Source organism: Aptenodytes forsteri, unplaced genomic scaffold (genome assembly GCF_000699145.1).
Source record: "Aptenodytes forsteri isolate BGI_AS27 unplaced genomic scaffold, ASM69914v1 Scaffold65, whole genome shotgun sequence".
Taxonomy (NCBI): Eukaryota; Metazoa; Chordata; class Aves; order Sphenisciformes; family Spheniscidae; genus Aptenodytes; species Aptenodytes forsteri.
In genome coordinates, this window is record NW_008795127.1 from 8245329 (window position 1) to 8263402 (window position 18074).

Here is an 18074-nt window from a genome sequence, read left to right on the forward strand (position 1 = left end):
CCACTGAGCTCTTTGCCTTTTTGTTCCTGGAGCTCTGTGGCAGCCACTGTTGTTCTGCTCAAGCATCTAGAGATCCTTTACTAAGCTGCTGAAAGGTTCTGGGGTTTGTTGTCGATGTTGCATCACAGAAATCCTGATGTGGAGTTAGTTCCACCAAACATACCTTTAAAAAAACCGCAAAACATAGATATAGCCTGCCCTACTCCCCTAAAAACTTCTTGCCGCTGTCTTCCTTCGTCCATCGTCATCACTGCGGGAGCAGCTGTGGACTCGCCTGCTCCACTTTCTGTGCTGCTGGCCCAGGAATGAAGGTGGAATGTCTTTGTGGGATCTCAGATTTCTAAGAAGATATTAATGTGGCTTTAAATGAATTTTATAGATTATTTTTGCATGTTATAAATGTGAGGTCACACTTGTGAATGAGAAGGTTGGGGTTTTTTTTTAATATACATTTGAAATGTATTTAGCAGCATGCTATTATATCTACATATAAGCCTGGAGTGAATGGTGCTGTTCCTGCAAGAGGGGCTGGGATCTTCAGGAGTTGATGCCAGGAGCACAGCTTATGAAATACTTAAGGAAATCAAAGCATTAACATTTAAATCCAGGTTTTCTGGAGAAGTATCCTTGTCTTTCGAACTCTTCTGTAAGAGCTGGATGCATTGTAAATGTGACATTCGGTTCACAGGTTTTGTTGGAGCTTGTGTTGCCCCTCCATCCCGAGGCCGCCTGTGAGTTTGTGTCACCCTCGCTCATACACTAGTTATTGCATGAGCAGCGGTGTGTATGTAACTTTTCCTGTTCAGGGGGAGGAATAGGGGGATGTCTGTCCTCAGACAGTAGAGGTGGCTGTCCCAAAGCAACCTTTTAAGCACAAGCACTAGCAAGAGCACCCTGGAAGCTGCTGGCTCGTCACTCTATAAATGTCCTTCTCTTTCCTGAATAGACACATATTCTTTTGAGTGTATTCCCACCAGTAACTTATACAGAAACACAGAAATCTGGAAGAGCAAACGAAATGTCTATCTTCTAATCTGTCCCCAAGAGTTTTATTCCTTTAAAGCAGGTAGACCATTTCTCATTAACTATACAGATGATGTTCAGACTGCAAGCAGCAAGATAAGAACCATGACCTGATAGTCAAAGATATGAGGACAACTAGTGATATTAATATCAAGAACTTTTTTTTTTTTTTTTTTTTTTTTTTTTTTTTTTTTTTTTTTTTTTTTTTTTTTTTTTTTTTTTTTTTTTTTTTTTTTTTTTTTTTTTTTTTTTTTTTTTTTTTTTTTTTTTTTTTTTTTTTTTTTTTTTTTTTTTTTTTTTTTTTTTTTTTTTTTTTTTTTTTTTTTTTTTTTTTTTTTTTTTTTTTTTTTTTTTTTTTTTTTTTTTTTTTTTTTTTTTTTTTTTTTTTTTTTTTTTTTTTTTTTTTTTTTTTTTTTTTTTTTTTTTTTTTTTTTTTTTTTTTTTTTTTTTTTTTTTTTTTTTTTTTTTTTTTTTTTTTTTTTTTTTTTTTTTTTTTTTTTTTTTTTTTTTTTTTTTTTTTTTTTTTTTTTTTTTTTTTTTTTTTTTTTTTTTTTTTTTTTTTTTTTTTTTTAAATCAGAGTCCTTATTTACATTTCAAAGACCTGCTTCTATTAGTCTCAACACTAAAACACTTCGGATTTTGGTAGGAGCAGTGCCTGACTTCTTTAACTATTAAAGCCCAGGTTATCTTGGCGGTAGCTCTGACTCGCAGATGCCTAAGCCCTGGAGAGAGTCATGCCTGCCATCTGGCCAGGCGTGGCAGGCAGCTGTGAAGTGCTTTCGCATTCCCTCAACAAATATTCATTTCAGTAGAAAATGCCTAAGCTGTCAGGGAGGTCCCCGTGCCCACTGTGTTTGTTGTTGCTGTTTTCTCCATCACAGAGCACCCTTCACGCCGTCACCTGTCACGAGAAGGTGGTGGCTGTCCGGAAAGATCACACAGAATCGCTGGGAATGACTGTAGCAGGCGGAGCATCTAACCGGGAATGGGATTTGCCTATCTATGTGATAAGTGTTGAACCTGGAGGAGTTATCAGCAGAGACAGCAGGATAAAAACAGGTAAAAAGAGGGGATTTTGAAAGCCTGCTTTAATTCAAAGGCTTCCTTTGAAAAACAGAGGGATAGTGAAAGAGCATCACACCCTGACATTTTCAGCCATCCCATAGATTTTGGGATGTGTCAGATTAGAGGGTCTCAAGTCAGCTACCAGAAAAGGTATAATATGCAGCAGTAACCATCTCTGTGAAGTGGGATGTAGGCATATTCTGGTAAGAAAAAAAAAAAAAGTTTTTCGCAGGAAAATGAGCTTGCACCACCATCTCCTAACTACCGAAATCTTCATTGTGCAACCTTCATGGGTTTTTAATGTAAATTTTTGTGCTTGTTTGTCATATCATTCATGACTTTGAAAGAAATAGAAAGGAGCAGAATTCCCGTCATATATGAGGCAACATTAGTGCCTTGTGGCTCAGTATCATGTCTGGAAACATTGGCTTTATAACTCCATTTAGCTCTTGATGTAACAGAGTGATAAAATTAATAGCTTCTCCCCCTCTGCATGAATAAGCCTTTAGAGTAAGATGAGGAGCATATTTTATCAGTGGGTTTTGCAGGAATAGGTAGGCAGTAGAGGAATGGTGAAACTCTCAGTTTTCAGGATGTTACATCTCCAAAAGCCAAGTATCTTGGTACCCTGCATCCAGCAACCACACAGCTCCCCGTCCCCTTGCCCTTCATCCCCTACGCTCAGCTTCAGCCCAGTTGCTGCCCAGAAGCTGGAGGGAAATCCTGAGTGCGAGGGAAGTGAAGGCACCCAAAAGTGGGGCAGAATAGCTGAAGCCCAGCCAAGCCCCATGAGCCTGGGTCGCAGTGCCCAGCACCGGCACGTGTGGGAACCTCCCCTTTGCGGGAGCTGTGGCTGCTCATCAAAACCCATGTAAGAACATGACAACAGGAGCAAACCAGAAGGTTTCCCCTTTCCTCCTGCTGGGAAATGACTGCCTCTCAGTGGGATACATTTTCTAAAAAATATTCATCATGAGGCAGCATGGAAAATTCAGCCTAGTTAATTTGATAAAATTAGAAACAAATGAATACGTGATGTTACAACAGCGCCATAAGCCTCCACGGTTTAGAGCAGCCCGTAGGCTGTTGTCTGTCTCATTGGGGCAGACCACAAGAGGAGGGTAATATTCACGTCACGTTGCCTGGACTGCCAGTGAATACAGCCCCTGCCTGGAGGAGCATGCAGGTGAAGTGCAGAGGGCACCCAGGGAAGCCCTGGCGTTGGAACATGCCGCGGAGGGTAGCTGAGCACTTGGCACCATGGCCGCTTGCATGATATTAATGATGTCTTTATTGTTCTCCCTGTAGTAATTGAGGTCATCTTTGCATTTTTCTCTGAAGCTGCTTTGCCTACATTATAAATAAGGCATACAGAAAGATGTTTTGGCTTGTGGCCATTCAAACAGGCATTAACATTAAAATAATAACATGTTATTCCACAAAGCAAACTTTATGAAAAGCCAGCTGGAGCGGCAGTCCTCAGCTTAGGGAGTGCTGGGAGAAAACCACCTTCGAGCTTTCAGGTTTCAAGCTCAGGCTGAGTACAGAAGTTGTTAGCTGGAAGTTGGCTTCGGAGACCTGGACTAGCATCAGGTGCCCATACCAAAGCTTGTTGGTACAGCAGGACCCCAGCTGTGCTGTTCGGCTCTGGATGCAGGACGTGACATGACAAGAAACCAGGACCAAAGCCTCCATCCAGCCTGGCGATGCTCCTGTGTACAGGGATCTAGCCCCTTCCCTCATGCCTGTGGCTTGTTTACTAGCATATGCTTCACATCCGCATTAAACGATAGGATTAACAAACAGCCTCATCAGGCAGCGAGTTCTTGGCCATGGCTTTGACTTGCTTGTTCGGGGGGGTTGGGATCCTGGAGACACTTGCAGAGTTTTTTGTCATCCGTTCTATTGGTCTCAGGTGACATCCTCCTGAACGTGAACGGGATTGACCTTACGGGGGTCAGCCGGAGCGAGGCTGTCGCCCTGCTGAAAAACACCAACTCGTCGGTGGTGCTCAAAGCCCTGGAGATGAGAGCATGTGAAGCCCAGGAGGAATGGGGCTGCCTGCCACCTCCCGAGGCCACACAGGCAACCTCTGAGAGCAGCGAATGGTCCCCTTCCTGGGTTATGTGGCTGGGGCTGCCACGGTAAGTCCACAGATTGCATCCTCTTGCTGAAGGGGAGTGGGAGGAAAGATTTGTATTTTCTGGCAATTCTTTCTTTTGGCTTGATTCATTGCACTGACATCTTAATTAAATCCAGGCTCTGTCGCAGACTTGACTCTAAATACCTCCCTTTTGTAAATGGGTAAGTGTACATGGAAAAATAGACACGCAGATCCCCTTGCAAGGGAGGAAAGCATCCTGAATTGTTCCAGTCTTGAAAACATATCTGGCACTTAGGGAGTGAAAGAAAAAGCTTGCAGGGAGACAGGAGCTTGCTGAACTAGGGTCTAGGCTCGACTACCCTGCAGAAGGCAGAGCTACCCCTCCTGCAGCTCTCAAGCTGCACAGCCCTTCTTCTTAGCCAAATCCAGCTGAATTGTTTGAGTTTGCCCAGATGTTGCAAAGTGTGTGCTGTTGGCCAGTATCTCCGAATCACCTCTTTTAACCCCACCCCCGACTGAAAGAAGTACATTTGTCATATACAGGAAGCAGCTGTGTTGTCATTTTAATAAAGATAATGAAAGCCACATCGCATGTCGTTCTTTCAAACACACTCGGTGTCAGGGTGTATACCTGCAGCTTCAGAGACATTTTGTGAAGTATTAAATGAGGACATGTTGTAAATCTGTGAATATGCGAAGCTAGCATCACACAGTTGAAATTGGTATATAATTTTAAGGAATTAAGAATTTAGCTTATAAGTTACTTTTGCCCATACTCCTAGCCCTGGCAGCAGTTCAGAGTGTCTCTTTCTCTTTTACGGGAGGGCATGAAAAGACGGTCTGCAGAACAGGTGGGCTTTTGCTCTAGGCACAGTTTTAGGACTCCTCTTCATTTCCCAGTCTCGCATAGCAGGTTAGATGCCCTCCTTCTGGCTTGAGCTGTTTTGAGCTCATTCACCTTGCAGCAAGGTCTGCTGTGAGGGCCAGATGTGTTTCGGGGCTTGGTCTGAGGCTAATGACTGTGTAACATGTGCTGAAGTACTACAAGAGCGGAAGGCAGGCTGTGTGTCTGTCACCCACAGATGAACCGTTCCTTCCCCAGTGGAGAGGACTACATCCTTATTCCTGTGAAAGAAGAACAGTAAAAAGAAAAAGCAGTAAATGGATGGCCCATAACTTGCTACCCCAGGCAATGGCAAACTTTTCTCACCCAGTCTCACTGCAGACAGGCAGGCCCAGGGAGGTCCTCTTTCCTGCTCACTTCTTCTGCACCCCTGAGCTTGACCAGCTACACACCAACATGAAGGCACTGGAGCACAGGTAACGCTCCCAGCAGAGACAGTGAGCAGGCTAGAGGCCTTATAGACACTGCAATCTGCAATGCTGAGTCTTGCCTTCAATTGCCATCCATTGCTAGGTGGCCTGAAACAATTGCACCCTGCCTACGCCTGGCCTAACTCCATCTTCGCTGTGCTGTATAGAAAACCTGAGCTGCCTGGTCATCATCTTCTACCCACAGCTGCCTGAAGTCCCCATGTCCTCAGCAAGGTCACAGAGATGAAGGACAGAGCTCCACAGTACTGCAGACTTGCACCCAGGGTTCACATCAGTCAGTTCTGCTTTGAAGTTTAGGAAGAAAAGGTGTTTTTTCCCATTTTAAAAGTGGTCTCTAAGCTCACTCTATCCCCTCACTTCGAAGGCAGCATGTGTGAAGCCATTCCCACCCCTTTGGTCCAAAGGAAAACCAGCCCCAGTGTCAGCAAGGCTGAAGACAGGAGTTCATTGTAACTCTATTCCCAGCTGCGACCCTGTGCACAGAGCACAGCATGGCCCTTCGCTACCAAAGAAAAGTAGGGGGATTGGTATGCTGAGCTGGTACGCCGCTCTGAACATCGGACTAAGACAGACACCAACACTGATTAGACGTGACAGTAACAAAGGTGGACTGCATCCTTATTAGTAGCTGGTTGGTTGAGTAGGGGCACTAGGATCAGGTTTGGATTTGCTCATTAGGTATTATCAGACCCTTCAGTCTTCCCTGGCGTGAGGGTGCTTACCCTCTTACTCTTGTACTGATTCTCCAGGGCCCACACCAGACATCTGGAAGTCCTTCAACAAGTTCTCTCACCAGGTCGTGTATCACATTAACTCATTTCCCTCCAATCTGAGCATTTAACCTTTCCCTGTCTGGCTTTCAGTTTGCTTTTGGCAAGGATCACATCCCAACTAGATCTAGTATTGCCAGCAGTCTCATGATGCTTTCTAGGCTGTTACAGAAAATTATTCTCTGTCCAAATACACGTCTGACAGGTCCATCTTGGTAAAGGTGCCTGATGTGCAACTATGGGGCGAGATGGTGCAGACTCACCTGCCTTAATTAAAGCTGTGTTGACATTAGTAAAGCCATACCATTTACCAGAGGGACTGCTCCAGGGCGTGTAAGTCTAAGAACATTTGATACAGCTGATGGAAAAGTAGAAATGTCAAAATCACGACTATACAGGCTCATGCAAAGTATTTGGGAAGATGGGCAGGATGGGAAACACCTCCATAAGGAAAACTGAACAAATAGAAAAGGTGGTAACACTGGTAGGCCAGAACAGGCACGGTTAAAAATAGAGGCGGCTGGATGGTGGATTCTTTAAATTCTGTCGAGAAGGGAAAGATGTGGCTCTAGACAAGCCATGGCAGTGCAGTGTGAGTATCTGTTCACAGAAAGCAAAGTGGGGAGTGTAGAGGCAGCCTGACATTGCAGCTTAGAGCAGGACATTTGGAAACCAAGAGAGGAGAGTCTGTCCTTCTATGTTCAAAAAACATGGAGTTTTGATGAAAATCCTGTGAAGGATAGTTCTGTAAAATGTGCTGAGTTGAGCTAAAGACTAGAAGATATCTACAGACCTCTGTCCATGACATATGAAGTAGAAAACAGGCAAACATTAATAATAGCTACATGATTAAGTATGCCTTCCTCACTTTTGAGGCTAGTGTACTCTAAGTGCTTAATTCTCTGTCTAGCGCAGAACTTGCCCCTTTCCCAAGGACTGCACACATATTACAGCTATGGGCACAGACAAGAGGCACAAATACTGAGCGTTAGGGAACTACACTATTTTTCTGGATCGAGTCAGTAGCAGCAGAAATCAGACAGGTTATCTGACTCCTCGCTCCAAAGCTCGAAGTCTTGGAAAAGCTGTCTTGCGTAATTTAACATTTGTGGATCTCACAATTTCAGCCCTTTTATTGTGAGATCTTAAAATTGGCCTCGGTCACTTTTATATGGCTTGATAGCACATAAACAACTCCTCTGTTCTTTCTGTAGTACAATCTAATATGTGGCGGTTATAAAATAGACGCACATGTGCATCTGACATCTGTCAAAACTTGGACCGCATGCAAGCGGAGGGGCTGTGGACAGGGCGTGGGGAGGAAGCAGTGATGCAGGACCTTAAGCATTCCTGCCCAAAGACTTATTTCAGGGTAGCTAATTTAATTGTTTGTTGTTGAGGAAGACAGGTCTCCTTTATTGTTGGAGGGAAATGTTGCTGTGAAGCATGCACAAAGAAAATAATGTGGAGCAGCTGGTGAAAAGCGTTTCCCCAGCCCCGTGATGTTTCTTCTACTCTTGCTTGTTTTCCTGCTCTCCTTTCTTTGCTCTCCTCACATTTCCTTCCCCCAGCTAGCACTTAAAAATACTTTATAGATCATCCTGTCATAACATTTACAAACATTAGTGCTTCACACGAGTGCTTTTCTTTATCTGCAAAGTGGGATGAGAAAGACAGGAGGTGGCCAAAGTCATTCTGCAAACCAGGGGTAGAACTGGATGTAAAACATGGAACTACGAGGGAAACTCCCCCAAATTAACTCCATCCGGGCTGTATGGCTCTGATGGGAGTAATTCTCAAATATTACTGTACTCCACTGCCAGTCATCTACTGTAATGGGGCAGGGGGAGGGAGTCATGCTTTTCATACCTGTTATTGCTGAAATCCTCCTGAAGTCAGGCTGGTTTTCATTCCCAGAGCATAAGGCTACTCACGCTTCGCAAAAAGCAGCAGGGAATTGTACATTTAACTACTTGAAAACAGGCACTTTTAAATTCCTCTTGCATCAGTAACTGATGCTCGGTTGTAGTATTTCTTATGATAGGACCCTGTGTCTAGACACTGTTTATCCTCAAGTCTTGAATCTGAGGCAAGTTCACACATAAATTACTCCTTGTCCTCAGCTTTTGGGGTATTTACAGATAGAGGCAGACGGCTGTGAGCCGCTCTCTTCCAAGGCAGAAGACGGTTCTCCTTGGACCGGTTGCAGTTTAGTGGGTTATGGCAGTTTAACTGGGTCAAAACACACAGACTGGGGCTTATCGTTCCAGCAGAGAAGTAATCTACTCAAACACACTAAGCATCTCCGGGTGACCCAAGTACTTATTTTGTTTTCCCTCTGTGGCGCTTTCTAGCTTGTCTTTATTACTACACAGCTGTAAACAGACCCAAATGAGCTAATTTCCTTTGGGCTGCTCTTTGCTCAGGCAGAGCAGGCATCTCTGCTTAGGTACTAAACTCTTTGGAGCGAGCAGTAACAGCTTTATACACAGCTCAGATTTGCGCATGCCTGCTCCCCAGCATCCTTTTCCCATTTCCGACAGCATTAATGCACAGTTGATGGATGGTGCACTGCCATGTTTATACCCTCCATCCCATAGGATGGAGATAAGGAAACATCAATTTAAAGGCGTAAACACCACCTAGCCACTCCTATTCTGTCGAGTCGATCTCTAGCTATGGCCAATGTGATGGGTTGGGCCTGGCTTGCACCAAGCACCCGCACAGCTCAACACCCCCAGCCGGACAAGAGAAAATAGGAAGAACAAGAGCGAGAAAACTAATGGGTCAAAGTAAAGACAGGGAAATCACTCACCAATTACTTTTGTGGGCAAAACAGACAGCTTGGGGAATTTAACTTAAAACAGTTAATTACAAATTTGGGTATTGGAACCAAAGATGACAAACATACAAATGCTTTGGAAAACACCTTTCCTCCCCCTTTCACATGCTCAGCTTCACTCCAGCACCTCTCCTCCCACCTTCCTGGTCTCCACTGCCTTGTTGTCACAGCAGGTGATGCCCCGTCCTTTTGGTGAGCTGACAGGCAGCGCAGGGGGTGGGAGTCAGGACAGAGTAGTTTCTCTCTGCTGCTCCTTGCTTCCCATGCGTTTACTCTGCTCTGGCAGAGAGAACAATCCTAACGCTAGTATGCCGTGTCTATTTTACTTAAATTTAGCATATACTTTGACATTAAATATGTATTTCTGCTTTCTGGACTGATGGAGACCGTGTAACTGATAACCTTACAGACTGCATGTGCAGGCTTACTGCATGTAAGCCTTGTTTGTCTTCACTGCGTTTTCTTCTCGTGTCTTTACCTGCTTGGCTATTTCTTTTCTAAGGCATTAGGATTTAGCTGATCACCTTTTAATTTCAGCAATGTCCTCCTTGAGGCAGCGAGCATAGCGCTGGGCAGCAGAGACCCCTGCCCCCCAAAATCAACACTAGGTAATAGCACTAATGGCTGAATCCTGGCATCACTTGGTCATGACCTTGATAAGTACCATCAAACATAGAGGGTTTAAGTGGTTCTGCACATTGAAGAAGTCCACAGATGGTAAAGTAATAATGCCTGGCTGCTGAGGAAAGAACCAAATGTTACCTGTTTCTTACATTAGCAGCCAGTGAATTCTTGCACAAATATTAAATACCTACCATCCTGGCAGCAGGTGAATATTTGTAGGTCTTGAGGGACTAATCTAGTATTACTATAAAATCCTGCTGTGAAACACAGCAAAAGCATTATTTGACAAATAAAAGTTGAAAAAAGCTAGATGCATTAGTCTTTAAGATAAAGTTATTTATCCTTCTACAGAAGAAGTGTCAGCTGTTTCTCAGAAACCTAGACAGTCTCTGAATAGAGCGTGTAGCAGTTGCTTGCTGTAGACCAGCCTATCGTTTCAGATTTGGAATAGCAAAAGGATTTTCAGGCTCTTCAGTCATTCCTGGGTACACTGATAATGACAAGTGAGTTAAGTACTAAGCACAGAAATTTCGGTTGCTCTGTAACTAATCTTGTTTCTTTCTGCTTGCTTAAAAAAAAGAAACAAAGCAGGTATTCAGGTTACTAATGTGCTCAGAGCAATAGGCAACATGTCAGAGTCTAATACCTTACCACTCTCGCTTTCCCCTCTTCCTTGTTTCAGCTAAGCTTTGACTTAGCATAACTTACAGTATCATAAAATAAATTTAAGACAGAGGCAGATTTCAACTTTCTTACCTTAAAATACTTCATTAATCATTATATGAGGCCAAGCTATCTTCTTGACAGCAGCCTCAGTACTCCAAAGCACTGACTGACATGGATAGGCTTCTCTCGTCTTCCGTACTGTGACTTACGACATTACTTGACAATAAAAGCTCAGGATCCCTTCTTCCACTGGTACTCTTCTTTGTGTCATCTCTATGATTTTTGGAATTCTGGCTCATTTCATTGGCCTTGAAATTTTTTAGCTTTGACATGCACCACAGTAGTAAGTGCCTGACTGCTTTTGACACAGTTAATCACATACAGGCTCTTATCCAGAAGATAACATAAGTCACTGGACTGTACAAAGTAGATGAAACAGCCTCCTGAATGATGGTTTACAAATATTAACTCCAGTCTCAGTTAAGTGTTTTTCTCCATCACTTTCAATTGCAGCTAGATCATTTGCATTAATTTTTACCGTATGAAATAATTATTTAGTATTTTAACCCCAAGACTACCTAGTAATTCTACTCTTAGAATAACTGGTTGTGGAAAGCAGCACTATAAAAAACAGAAGGGAAGTGTAGGTGTCTACTGCAGTGGAACTTTGGTGCTGTTTTACATTTTCAAAGCACTCTACGGGTGTATCAAGAGGCAGATTCATCATTAATGATTCATCAGAATCTAAAGTTAACCGTAAGACATTTAATTAGACTGGTTTGTTTCAGGTATTTGTACAGCTGCAAAGAAATCGTATTACGAAGAAATACATCTGGAAGTCTTGGCTTCAGCATCGTAGGAGGCTATGAAGAACATACTGGGAACAAACCATTCTTTATCAAATCCATTGTTGGGGGAACACCAGCATATAATGATGGCAGAATTAGGTAACGATAACTATCTAATGAAAAGTAGCATTTAAGTAAGTCTTTCATTTAAGTAAGTCTTTCATCTAGTTAATTTGTGGGGTTTTTTTAAAACAAGTTTTCATGAAGACACTGTAGGGGGGAAAAAAGGACTCGCTGACACAGAACTAACTGACAGATCTGGAAATAGGACATAAGTGTCCTGAACTTTAATAGATTTGCCGTCGTAGTAGAGTATTTTCAGATGTCCAGCAATCACTAGTATATGAATAAGTATAAAGATAAGTCAGTTTGATCTCTGGGGTAGTACAAAGCATGCCAGCACAGCGAAGCTTTCCCACATCCCCAGCTCAGAAAAACCCCAACCAACCAACCACCTTCCCTGCAAACACCAATACAATTTAAGAGAGTAAATGCAGACTTACAGAGCAAACTTAAATCAATTAAGAAGTCTTAAAACATAGTTTGTTCAGAACACGGATCATTCCCATCTGAAAGAACTATACCCTATTTTCTTTCAAGTATGTCTAATTAATTATAAAGTTGTAAGGGGAAAAAAAAGTGAAGTATTTTCACCAGCTTTATTCCCTTATTCGTGAACAGCGGTTAGCCAGAGAAGGAAAAGTAATACTCATTTCTACCCCTTCCTCCCAGCTTAAGGACATGCTTTAGCACATGCAAATGTTTAAGATAAGAAGTCACCTTGTTTAATTGTTCTCTCATATTTGCCTTTGGTTTTTCAGATGCGGTGACATCCTCCTTGCTGTCAATGGCAGGAACACATCAGGAATGACGCATGCCTGCTTGGCAAGGATGCTCAAAGAACTGAAAGGAAAAATTACTCTCACAATTGTGTCCTGGCCTGGCACTTTTTTATAAAACAAGTCTTCATGGAGAGTATGGCAAGTAATTTAACACAGAACGAAAAAAAGGAACATCAGTCTTCACTTTTTTTTGGGAGGGGTGTCAAGTATGTGTTTATAAAGAAAAGGTTTGTGAAATTTCAACCTGCATGTCAAGGAAAGTCAAGTTTAGGCAAAGCAGGGACACCTGTCAGAAAATCACTTCAGAGTGATGTAAGCTACAGACTTGTCTTTCCTTCCCCATGTTCTTAAGGTTTTTTGTTGTTTTTTTATATATATATTTAATGCATTATAATAATAATGAAATTTAAGGAGCAGCAGCTCCTGCTCACCCACTTTCTTTTGATTTACAAAAAGAAATCCTTGAATAACTTATGGAAAAATTTCTTGCAATTTTTCCAATTGCAAAAATCAGGTGAAGGTTTTTATCCAACACATTAATAGCACTTTGATTATGTGTACCTTTTCATGGTCAGCATGAACGTGGTATTTTCAAGACTTTCAAGTACTGTTTGTTAGTCTGTAAAACTGTGAATTAAATTTCTAAAATAATTAAAAATAACTGTAACTGTGTACTTGTACAGACATTATTTTCATCCAAAACCAAACGACCTAGTTTCCCTGTATGTTTTGATTAATAATAATAAATCTAGGATTTTTATATAGAATTATTGGTTTTAAGGAAGTACACTGCACCCTGTTCAAGTACTGTTTGTTAGTCTGTAAAACTGTGAATTAAATTTCTAAAATAATTAAAAATAACTGTAACTGTGTACTTGTACAGACATTATTTTCATCCAAAACCAAACGACCTAGTTTCCCTGTATGTTTTGATTAATAATAATAAATCTAGGATTTTTATATAGAATTATTGGTTTTAAGGAAGTACACTGCACCCTGCTAATACCATCAAGTAAGTCTTCTAAATAGCACCCTGACAGGGCAGTACAATTTCTGCATGACTGCCGTGCCCATCGCACTTGATACTGTTCTGGATGGAGTAAACCTGAAAGTGATGATGGTCTTATATTTTTCTTAAAATATTTCTTTGCCTTTCTCTGCGAATGACCCATGTTCCAAAGTCTCTTTTTTTCCTCACAAGCTAGCAATGGGAAGAGGATATGTTTGTTAATCTTACCATGTTAAGGACAGCTGTTCCCCTAGAACAAAGGCTAAAATGAACTTTCTCTTAAGCCACTGAAAAGCAGCAGGGATGATTATCCAGCTTAATTCACCCTTATGCACCCACACAGACCACACATAATTACCAAGTGTATCATCACCACACTCAGTGTTCCATCAAACTAAGAACAATCAGCACCTTTCCCAGTTTCCCTGATTTTTTTCATTTCACCTTAGTACAAGGTTCTTCAGGAGTCTGCAATTCCTGCCTGTCCCTGTAGTAAAGGATGACCTTTTCAAATATGAACTCCAAAAGCTATACTAAACCCACACTGTTCCAGATGTTGGTATATAATAAAGTGAATGCACACTGTTTCTAAAGTCAGTAAAAGAATGACCTTTCCACTGGCTTATGAGAAAAGGAGACAATTTAATACGAAGAAGTTAAGCCCTACGTATATTGTAAGAGCATAAGCCTCTAGCTGTAGGATGTTTTCTCACTGTTTCTTGAAAGACAAAGTCAGTCCAGGAATCTTAACATGAAAAATTCATTCTTTTATTTTCAAAAAAACCAAAGTAACCTTTGATTTCAAACTAACAGAACAAGATTAAGAGCAAATTATTTTAATACCCAGAAAAATAACAAGATTTATAGTAATCTATTTCTGGCACTAATATATATGCACGTAGGCAAAAATCACACAAGCCTATTCCACAGGGGCAGCTTCAGTGTTTTCCTGTTCAGGAGCAGGTTCACCGCTGGCTTCTTTTCCTTCTTTGCTTCTTTTGGATTTTTTGTGTTTGTGCCTTCTGTGGCTGTCCCCTTCTTCACTGTCATGACGGCGTCTGCTGTTACTAAATAGAGAGAGAGAAAAAAAAATACCTCAAACAATTGCATGACACTTCAAGCCCCATTTAATTACGGAGTACCAAAAAAACAGCCTTTGCATTCATATTTGAAAACTGGCACCTGCTCCTGTTCCAACCCATATAGTATTTGGATGTCAGGGCCAAACTGAATTTTTCATGGAATGGTACACACATCCACCCATCCTGTACTTTTTGTTGGGAAATTGGAATGATTTTTCACATTTGTAACCCATATTCTAATAGCAATACTTTTAATAACATCATGTCCCTATTGGCATCCCTTAATGGTTTAACGTTCTTATTGATCCCCTTCCCTGGACTTAACCTTTATTTCTAACTTAAAAAGGATCAAGTTGAACAGTTTCTATCAAGTGACCACGAGGGTTATTTTACTTACTAAGAATCACTGTTGAGTTCTTACATTAATGCTGCTGAATGTCAGCTTCACTCCACCTCTTTCTGACCCACCATTTTTAGCCTTGTTTCCCCAAATTCATAGTTTCTGTTAACTAGCTGAGACTGTCACATACATCATTCAATATGAAGTTACCTGGGGCCAACATTGCTTTTTGTCTGTCCACATTTTATATGGCAGACTTGTTCCAAGTAGTACATCTAAGTGTTTACAGTCTTTCCACAAAACTCCAGTTTGTTTGGGGTTCTTTTAAAAGTTTTCTTTATTTTTTTAAACTGGTCAAGTCTTTCGTATCCTATTAAAAAACTCAAACCTTCGAGATGACTTGTGTCTAGTCTCTTCTTTCTCTCTGTGTCTCCTGTCTCTGTGTCGGTCTTCTTTCTCTCTACTTGTTCTATGGCGGTCATAGCCTCTTTCTGCATAGTCTCTGTATCTGTATCGTTCTTCATCACTGATTAAAAAAGAAGATATTTTCAGGACAGTAACACCAAGCAGTATATATATTAGAAAAAGAAATTCTTACACACTCTCAAGATAAATGACAGAAAAATCTTAATGTTGCTTCTGGGTTTCTAAATGAGATCCACAATGTATGCTAAAAGGACATTAAAGCTCTTCACCTTACACACTAGACTTCTGTGGTTAATGCAATTTTGAAAGGGGATTGTTCAATAAAAAGAAGACATGGAAGGAAAAAAGAATACAACAGTGTCACATTGAGTTTATACAGCAGTTATCAAGCAGTTAGCTTAAACCTGTATCTAGCTGCGAATGAAGTACAATCCTACATAAACTTTAGTAATGTTTCCAGATCAGCGTGTGTAACTCTCAACACTTATCAGCACACTTTTTGACTATTACACCATTTGGGTAAATTAAATTAAATTTTGGTACAGTTGATCTATTTCCTTACATCAGCTTCAAGAAAGGAAAACCTAGGTGCAAAGAGACTAACAGTAAAATATACTCAATGTTTTGGGTTGCTTTTAAAATTAATTTCTCTCCAGTGCCAATGCTGTCTCTACTTCCACTCCTCTCTTGGATTACCACGAGTGCTGCCCTGCCACAATGCTGGTAAAAAACCCTAAATATTACAGGCTATTAAAGAATTTAAAGGCTGAGGAACATATTTTCAAATTTTGATTTGATGAAAAGGGCAATTCTAAGAGTTTAGTGAAATTAAAAAAAAAAAAAGAGCAGTATCTATAGTTAGCCAACACCACCCAAATGTTACATTAGCATAGCATAAAAAGGCATGCTCATTTTATGATTTCTCTACCAAGAAAATCCTACCCAGATATAGTGTCCAGTATCATTTAACACCAAGACTTCAATACAAATGAACTTACTGTAACTATTTATATAATCACATGAAGTCTTCATAACCATAGTTTGGAAGATCCCTACCAAGTCCTAAAGAAAGGCACAATGTGCTGCTGAGGCAGCAATTAAAACAGGTAACAATTTAGATACTATTAAGCTGACAAAAGCCAAGTGTTTCATGCTTTCTGTCTTTGCCAACGTTTACCATAAAAGAAAGTCTCTTCCTGAGGTCCCTGACAGCAGCAGAACAGATCAGACGGATCATGCAAGGAGAACAGCTCAAGCCTAAAGAGATTTCTCATGTCCTGGAGCACTGAGAACTTTGATCAAAACAATTTTATCTGCCGTAACTTGGATCCTGTGGCCATTTCCCAAGTGAAGACACTACATCAGTGATTATTACAGCTATGCATGAAAACTCAGAGCGAGAAGGGGGAATGCCTGAAGCAACAGCACTAGTCTTTCTATAAAACTCTGTATGATTATATCACAAAGCAAATTTCAAAAATTAGCAATTTAAGACACTGTAGAGAAGCATCAAACACACTGCACAAAATCCTGTTTTTCTAAGGGACATTAAAAATATTCACACATCAAAATCAGGAAAACTACAGCTATTACTAAAGAATTTAAAGTTATGATTTGTCACTGAGTAATATGACATTGATTAGTGCCTATATTGTTATAAAATTGTGTAACATTTACCAGATTTTATACTGCACTTATAACTACAGATCTGAGAGTAAGCTGATCAAATCCTGCAAAGTACATTTGTGACAGATCGCAGAATCACAGAATGGTTGAGGTTGGAAGGCATGACTGGAGGTCATCTGGTCCAAACCCCTGCTCAAGCAGGGCCATCAGGACCACCAGTTGCCCAGGACCACATCCAGATGGCTTTTGGATATCTCCAATGATGGAGACTCCACAGCCTCTCTGGCCAACCTGTGCCAGTGCTCAGTCACCCCCACAGGCATCATGCCACTATCACTTCTCTTAACTATTGTCCCCCTCTTAAGACAAAAACAAAATTCAACTGCATTAAACACTTTTTTAAAGACTACGTTAAACCTAACGTGTCTCCCACAAGAAAAACCTACAACAGAGACACATTGTAAAAAAAAAAAAATGAAGACAGTAAAAAATGAAGACAGTACAGCCACAGCCAGCTTAAGGCACCCTAGTTTATAGACCAGGGTGTGAAAATAATTCACTTGCTCCACTGAGCTGTCCAAAACCCAGACAGGTAAACTAAAGCAGTTGGGGGTGGGGGGGGAGGGAGAAAATAAATCCCAAATCTTACAATGCTGAAACCTCAAGTCCTATGCCTTTAACCTACTTCTATCTATAAAGATCATTTACCATTGTTTTACCCTCAAGTTTCTACTCTACTATCAGGGAAAGGAGGGAAGTGTAAGGGAAACATTTACAATCTAAGTCCCTTTCTAGCAAGCATTTCTTCTCACGAGAAACTAACTCAAGGCTCCAGGGAAAGGGGTAAAACCAACAATTAGAAGAGTTCTCTTATCAAATGTCACAGAAAGATGAAGGTTGATATCGATTGCTAGTTTCTAGGACAAGTCATACTGAAGAGAAGACTAGCCCAGCTTACACAGCAGTTAGTTCTGCAGTTCAGAATGACAGTCTTCATTCGATCTATGTTTGAAGTGCGTCTTAACTTCGTGTGTAATAAAGCAGCACCATAAAGACAGCATGTGCCTGGTGAAGTCTAGTTATAAAGCTCAGTTTTAGAATATTAAAAAAAAAAAAAGTATAATGTTAAAAATGAAATTAAAATTAGGTTCTGAAATCTACCAAAAGTTATAACCAAAGGTAAAGTCTGATTTGAACAACAACTAAAAATTTTGTTAGACATGGGATTCCTGTACTAACACACATTTAATGTGCCACTAGTCATCACAATTTTAGGAGACTTACACTTCTGCAGGCTTGCAGGGATAGAAAAAGGTAAAACCAATTCAACTATAGTCTACTCCCAATATCCGGTATTACTTCCCAGAACTAACATTGTGATGATCAGTATCTAATTAAAAAGTTAAAATTTGAATGTCTAGCACTGCCTTCTGATGAGCTTGCCATAAGAAATTAGATGGCTACTTGCAGA

At 40.8% G+C, this 18074-nt stretch overlaps 2 protein-coding genes across 3 annotated transcripts in view; one reads left to right on the forward strand and one right to left on the reverse strand.

Moving 5' to 3' along the window:
* Positions 1-12348, forward strand: part of LNX1 (ligand of numb-protein X 1) — a 71955-nt gene extending 59607 nt beyond the window's left edge. For both annotated transcript variants that reach the window (XM_009277416.2, XM_009277418.2), the window contains exons 7-10: positions 1906-2083; positions 4005-4233; positions 11219-11377; positions 12100-12348. In XM_009277416.2, coding sequence (XP_009275691.1) covers positions 1906-2083; positions 4005-4233; positions 11219-11377; positions 12100-12235 — 702 coding nt within the window. In that variant the 3' untranslated portion in view covers positions 12236-12348. The remainder of the gene's footprint in view (positions 1-1905; positions 2084-4004; positions 4234-11218; positions 11378-12099) is intronic.
* A 1527-nt stretch (positions 12349-13875) lies between these two features.
* The window catches only part of FIP1L1 (factor interacting with PAPOLA and CPSF1), a 47010-nt gene continuing 42811 nt past the window's right edge, over positions 13876-18074 (reverse strand). Inside the window, exons 19-20 of the mRNA XM_009277459.1 lie at positions 14940-15077; positions 13876-14196 (exon numbers count right to left, since the gene is read on the reverse strand). Of these exons, the coding sequence (XP_009275734.1) occupies positions 14049-14196; positions 14940-15077 (286 nt within the window). The 3' untranslated portion in view covers positions 13876-14048. The remainder of the gene's footprint in view (positions 14197-14939; positions 15078-18074) is intronic.